At 29.8% G+C, this 7533-nt stretch overlaps 1 protein-coding gene across 2 annotated transcripts; it reads left to right on the top strand.

The window, feature by feature from the left end:
* Nucleotides 1–414: 414 nt before the first annotated feature.
* Nucleotides 415–7233, top strand: LOC145000582 (putative LRR receptor-like serine/threonine-protein kinase At1g56140). 2 transcript variants are annotated; one of them, XM_078959833.1, is made up of 9 exons: nucleotides 415–794; nucleotides 2200–2395; nucleotides 2479–2622; nucleotides 3581–3699; nucleotides 3795–4005; nucleotides 5379–5610; nucleotides 5689–5839; nucleotides 6602–7001; nucleotides 7115–7233. In XM_078959833.1, the coding sequence occupies exons 1-8, from the start codon at nucleotides 444–446 to the stop codon at nucleotides 6974–6976; spliced, it is 1779 nt and encodes a 592-aa protein (XP_078815959.1). In that variant the 5' UTR covers nucleotides 415–443; the 3' UTR covers nucleotides 6977–7001; nucleotides 7115–7233. The 2 variants fall into 2 exon arrangements, with proteins under 2 accessions (XP_078815959.1, XP_078815958.1); XM_078959832.1 differs by having other exon boundaries at nucleotides 6602–7233.
* The last annotated feature ends 300 nt before the right edge of the window (nucleotides 7234–7533 follow it).

Consider the following 7533-nt stretch of genomic DNA (forward strand, 5'->3'; position numbering starts at 1 on the left):
ATTTAATGTTTCTTTATGTCTTGTTTCCTTTTACAGTATCTTCCCAGGATTAGTTTGTCTTCAACGAGACTTTCCTTGCATTAGGAACACAACACCTTGTAAGTTGCTCATTGTTTCTTTTCACTAATCACAACTAAAACATTCTTTCCAACTTATTTTATTAAAGTTATTGCTTGAGTTATACAAAACATCATTAGAAAGATAAGCAACCATAACTTTCTACTCACATTATTTCAATGATTTTTAATGGTATTTGTCGACACAAACAAATAGTTGGTTACCACTTTATTCTATTATTTAGTAACACTAATATTTTGTAAAATAAAATAAACAGTCGTTACCAGTTTTGGAACGTAACCCATTTTATCGGTGAACCCACTACTAATTAATCTTTATTTCTTGCTAAAGATTTCAGCTTTGCAATAAATTGCGGAGGTTCAGATATGAAGTCCATGAATAACATACAATTCGATGCTGAAAATGCTACATCACTTGGTCCCGCTTCCCATTTTATACAAGAAGAAAAATGGGCTGTGAGCAATGGGGGAATTGTAACTGACAGAATTAATAATGACCCTTCATTCATACAAACCACATCAATCCAAGTCAACAACACAAGATACCCTGAGCTTTTCACAACTTCAAGAAAATCTCCAGGGTCCCTTAGATACTATGGTTTAGGCCTTCAAAATGGTCCTTACACCATAACCCTTTTCTTTGCTGAAACTGTTTTCAATTTAAGCACGAGCGTCTGGAAGGGTCATCCCAGGCGTCTCTTTGATATTTACATCCAGGTTAGTAATACAATGCTAAATTTTTTTTTTTTAATATAAAAAGTTTAAAAAACAGAAATATCTCCAAAAAGACCACGTTGTTTATGGGTTAGTTAAATGGGTTAATCACAATATGCCAAAATGGGAGGGATCAATACACAAAATGACCAAATTTTGAATTCGTAGAACAAAATAATTACTAATTTTGCTAAATAAACCTTAAAAACTACTTTTTTCCTTTCTGAAATGCTATTTTTTGGTTTTTGGGGAATGCTAAGGTGAGTTTGGTTGTGAATTTTTTTTTTTCCAGTTTTTTAGAAAATTTTTCCACGAAAAACAGAAATTTTGAAAACGTGTTTGGTTTGTTCAGTTTTTCAAATTTGTCTATGAAAATTTTCAGTTTTCCAAATTGTATGTAAATTAGAAAAATGATTTTTATATTTTTCCAAAGTTTTCCAATTCTCTAAGTTGGAAAACGAAAACTCCACCCGTTTCAAAAAAACGTGTTTTTTAAAATTTTCATTGAAAACTGAAAATAAAAAATTCAACTCTATATTCTGAAAACATTTTTTAGAAATTAAAAACAGTTCTCCATAACCAAATGCACCCTAAGTGATGCTCTTTTACAAAAAGAAATATCACCATTTCATTAAAAAGGAATTATTTTCTGCTAGATTTTATTAATGTATCTCACATTGGTGCAACACTGTTCTTTATATCTCTATATAATATGTTGAAATCTCACTCTCTCCACAATTGGTGCTATTTTGGACACACAATCTTAGACTCCACATATATATCTCATATTTATAAGCATGGTAAATGAAAGAAATACAAAAAACAAGAAACCAGACACATTGTTGTTTTCAATATGGCTTAAAATCTAGTTTCACCTTCTAACTCTATTTATAAATTGAAGTTAGAAAGTCTAGACATTTTGAATTCGTAAAATAATATAGCTGTTAATAATGAAACAAGTGGCCTTAAATCTTACTAGGGTAGCATTTGCACAGAATTTTAGTTGAATCATTTGCTTAAAATCTTGTGAAAATCTGTGAATTACAATTGCCAAAATTCGAAGGAGGCATTTGGCTTGCAAAATGTAATTTTAGAAGGAATGAACTTTGTGTTTCAAGCGAACTGAGATACGAAGGAATTGCAATATATCATGAGTTTGGTTTTTTGGAAATAAAATGGAGCTCAACCATAAACATTGCCGAATTTTTTAATTTTAACTTATAATAAATTTTTTAACATTAGTTAGTATATTTGAATATATAAAACGAGGGTATCCAACACAATTAAACTCCGTCCAAATAGCAACCAAACACAAGATGGAATGGAATCACAAGTTCCAATTCCTTTCGATTCCCCTAGAATCCAAAAACCCAAGCACATCCTAATTTTCTTATTTCTTGTTCTCAAGGGAAATCGCCGACAAAAGGACTTTGATATATCAAAAGAAGCAGGAGGCACTGGAATAGCCCTAGAAAAGAATTATGATGTTTCAGTGACACAAAATCATATTGAAATCCATCTTTTTTGGGCTGGAAAGGGGACTTGCTGTATACCTGAAGAGGGAGATTATGGTCCTTTAATTTCTGCCATCAGAGTTACTCCTGGTAATAATCATTAAATGTGCATACGTATTCTTTTATTTCAAGTCAATTCTAATGATTTCTGATTTTTTTTTTTTTTTAATCAGGTTTCAAAGTGAAGGGTAATTCTTCAAATAAAACTGGAATGATAATTGGTATCATAGCTGGCGTGGGATCTTTCTGCCTTGTTTTCTTAGTTTTTGGTTTATTATACTTGAAAAAGAGAAGGTCAAAAGATAGGGAAGAAGAAGGTAACCATTATATTGATTATTACTTAAAAGCAATTGAAGAGGGAATGAAATCGATGATCAGCCATGAAAATAAAATTCCTTTTTGGTTGTCATATATAGGAATGGAACATAGCATTCCTGACGGAATGTGATTCCTTCTTGTGGTTGACTTCCATTATGTATAGGAGGGGTGCTTTCTTTTTTTATTTAGGGGGTGTTTGAATAAATTAGCTTATAGTTTATTAACTTATTGCGTGAGAATAAACAATTTTTATAAAAATGTTTATGATAGGAATAAGTAATAAACAATAAGCAGTAAGTAAGGGGATGCTTATTAATATCAATTTGTTTAGTTTATTCCTACCACAATAATAAGCTGATTTTTAAGGATTCATATCCAAACACTTAAACTTAGCTTATTGTGGTGGGAATAAACAATAATCACCCTCTTTTTTTCCTATCCAAATACCCTCTTATTAGTGGAATGAAATGTTATATATTATAATTATAATTTTTTTTATTTATATAATCTTCGATAACAATCATATACTTTTTTTTCCCAAAAAACTTCAATTAAATTGTTTTTTTGTTATTTTCTAATAATAACTATAAATATCTTTTAAGATTTCGTGGTATTTAAACTTATATAAGCTTTTATTTTTGCAAACAGACAAAACTTTTATTATTATTATTATTATTATTATATGTTAAATCTTGTCTGAAATACGTTTTTAATGCAATTTATTTATTTATATATCATATCATTTTATTAATTTATCAATTTAATTTCATTAAGTAACATAACAAAAAACATGTTTGAAGTAACATAAAGTGTTTGAACGACTCACCACGTTCCTCAAACCAACGCGACATGATAATGAAATGTATTGATCCATTCGCACAAACATACCCATTCTATGCAATCATTTAGATACTCTAGTCTTTTATAATCTTTATTTTTTTGTTAATTTTTTGCTAGATATTTTTGGAATGGGGCCCAAAATAAATACTTACACCTATGCGGAACTGAGAACTGCAACTTCAGATTTCAGTCGTTCAAATAAACTTGGTGAGGGCGGTTTTGGACCCGTTTACAAGGTTTGATCCACACCATAATTTCTATTAAGTTTTGTCAATAAGTGCTAGTAAATTTTTTGTTAAAAAAGATAATGAGGTTTATTATTATGTCACAGGGGATATTAAATGATGGAAATATAGTAGCTGTGAAGCAACTATCAGTAGCATCCCACCATGGAAGGAGCCAATTTATAACTGAAGTTTCAACCATTTCATCTGTCCAACACTGTAATCTTGTGAAGTTACATGGTTGTTGTATTGAAGGAGCTAGAAGACTTCTTGTTTATGAGTACCTTGAGAATAAAAGCCTTGATCAAGTACTCTTTGGTATGGAAAAATCTTTATATGCTTTTTATTATCTTTTACTGATAATATCTCACAATATTCTTTGAACAAAAAAAAACCAATTATGAAAAAATTACAACTGATCCCATGTGTTAGTACATGCTCTTTTTTGATGAAATGGACTTAATATGGACACAACTTATTCTGTTAAATGTCAACATACTTTACTCTTTCTATCAATATGGGCAATTTGCTTTGATCTCTTACTCATAATAGCAATATAGTTACATATCTTTACCAATATGGACATCGTACTTTATTTGTAACATATTTCTATTATTTGTAAAGAAATGTAACTTCATTATTGCTATGAGTAAGTAATTGCAAATATATTGATATTATGTAAGACAATGTAAGCATGTTGTTATTATAGGTTACATATTGCTTTTTTTGATAAAAGAATGCAAATACATAGCTATTATGAAAAGAAATGCAAGTACATTGTATTACGGGTACAAATTTAGTACATGGTCTATATTGTTAAAAAGAAGTAAAGTATGTTGCTAGTTCTTGCAATTTTCCCTCTTTATGGATTAATGCATGCATATCGACTTAAATGAGTTAAGTTAGAGAAATGTTGGTTTATCCATTCAAATGTTTCTTTGTACATCAAACGAAGGGTAAAATGATCGTTTACTCACATCTCTGGAGAAATGTAGGTTTAGCCATTTGTTATTTAGCATCACTTGTAAACAGAAGGTGTTAGGGTTGAATAACTTCAACAAACAATTTAATGATTTCACACCAAGTTATAATGCAAAAAAAAAAAAAAAAAAAAAAGAACACAATCAATTTACATGGTTCACACGTTTAGAGTCATTGGCTCTATTCAAGGGCGAACACAAGAGAGAGATTTTATTATTTCTGTCGAATGCTTGTTACACTTAGGTTACAAGAATAGCCGAGGAAATTTTTTTCCTAGGGAGTTGCCCCTAGTTGCCGTAAGGGGCAACACTCCCTCTAGGTTCAAAGATAAATCAGTCTCTCCAACTTAACATAATTATAAAATGGTCTTTCAACTAGTTCATTCGGTTAAAAAAAAAGTCTTTTTTATGTAGAACACCAACTCCAAACAAACATCATTTCTCCAAACAACACTTATGGTTTGTTTTCTTTTTTCTGCATGCATATTATATGATGTATAGATAACTTATTTATGCATCCAAAGAAATACTTAATGAAAAAAGATTGCTTCTTTTATTTTTCATTGAACGAACTATCTAAATGAGAGTGAATACCAATTTACCATCTTATGTATATATTACATTTTAAAATACTTAAATAAAAACATTTGATATAAATTACAATACAATTAGATATCAAAATCTAAATCTTACCATGTTGATATCTTATAGGGAAAACCGATGTCCGCCTTGATTGGCCAACACGTTTTAATATATGTTTAGGAACAGCAAAAGGATTGTCTTATCTTCATGAAGAATCAAGGCCTAGAGTTGTGCATCGTGATGTGAAAGCAAGCAACATCTTACTTGATGAAGAATTATGCCCCAAAATATCAGATTTTGGATTAGCAAAACTTTACGATGATAAAAAAACCCACATCAGTACCCGGGTCGCAGGAACTATGTGAGTTCTTTTTTAAACACATTTTAGTATTTTTATTCAATGACCCCTTAATTGTTTTTATTTCTTTATTACACATAGTGGCTATCTTGCACCGGAGTATGCAATGCGTGGGCATTTAACATCAAAAGCTGATGTTTTTGGATTTGGAGTTGTGTGTCTTGAGATTGTTAGTGGGAGGCCCAATTATAAGGAGAAACTGGATCCCGAACAGAAATATCTTCTGCAATGGGTAAGATCAAAATAAATTGTTTAGCTAGTGTTTGGTAAGATGAAATCGAGGAAGGAATAAAATCGTTCATTCAATAGGATGAAAATGAAAAAAAAAAACACTTGTTTGTTTTGCAAAATGGAATGGAATGGAGCAAACCCTAAGGAATGTGACTCCTTCAATTTTGTTAATTGAGAGATGTTTTTTTTGATTTCACATGGAATGGAATAAAAAACTTGAAATACAACCCTTTTTATCTATGTACTTTTTAATCGCATAATCTTTTCAATTTTATTTCATCATCTTAATTAAATTACAATCAAGTGTTTTTTATTATAACATTTTGTGGTTTTCATATGTTTTTATTATGTTATACTTTTTAATTTTGTAAATAAAATTTCGTTAATTATTATTAAACTAATGTACATAATAGAGTCAAATTGCATATTGTGTTTACATATAATATATACAAAGACTTACGAAAGTTCATTCCATTTCAAAGGACAGGGTAACGGAAAAAAGTAAAAGTTAATTAACGGAACAAGTTATTTGGTTTACCTCTAAGAATGGAATGAGTTTTTCATATTATATATAGTTAACATATAGTTTCAACTATACTCCATATAATTAATTATAATTTATGCACTTTTATCTACACAAAAAACTGAAAATAATAAAAGTTCATCAAAACCTAAATAAGAAAGAATATGATATAAATAATACTATTAGTTATATTTACAAAAACAAAATTATAATTTAATTTAAACTATAAAATGTTTCCAGGCATGGACGCTATACGAAAGCAACCAAGCTCTAGACCTCATAGACCCATCTTTGACATCATTTGATGAGCAACAAGCTATTCGTATGATAGGAATCGCCCTCATGTGTGTTCAAGCATCACCATCATTAAGACCTGCAATGTCACGTGTAATCGCAATGCTTTCAGGGGATATTATCATCAGTCCAGTCAGAACAAAACCAAGTTATTTAACCGATTGGGATTTCAATGACACCACCGATAGTTTTTATGATGAAGAACCGATTTCGTCTGAAACTGCAACCATAGCAACAAATACAACTACATCAATGGGTCTTGAGTCGAATCCATCGCCTATAATGTTGGAGCTATTGAACGATGGGAGTTGTAAGATATGAAACACGACATAATCTTCAGATAATGGTAACTTGTACATTCATTCTACATTTTCATCAATGTTATTTTTTAATTTTTTTTTTATAGTAAGGATATACAGTATGTTTTTTTTAACCTTGTAACGTATTCAAGTGTTGTAGTTAGTAGAGTGAGGTGAAGAGGCAAGTATTCAATGATTATGGGTAGAGGTGAAGAAAGAAGTGGTTAAAAGATCAAATGAAAATAAATAATAAACATGTATTTAGTCGTTTTGTATTAATTCATAGTAAATTAGTTTTCTGTTATGTTTGATTTGCATGGTTAACGAAAAAACTAAAGTACTAATGGTTTTTTTAAGTCAAAAACTAATGTTTTGGTTGGTTTTAGTCAAAAATGGAACTGAACCATGCTCCACCTGAAGGTTAGATCGCAATTTTAGACATTCCTTTTACATTTCTTTGTATATGCCTTAAAATTCATCTTCATGTTCTAAACTCTTTATAAATTGTAGTTATAATATCTTATTATTATTTTTTTTAGAACGACATGATTTATTAAAAACAAAAAGCAAAAAACTAGC

This window comes from Lactuca saligna, chromosome 6 (assembly GCF_052625555.1).
Source record: "Lactuca saligna cultivar CGN05327 chromosome 6, ASM5262555v1, whole genome shotgun sequence".
In the NCBI taxonomy this organism is placed as follows: Eukaryota; Viridiplantae; Streptophyta; class Magnoliopsida; order Asterales; family Asteraceae; genus Lactuca; species Lactuca saligna.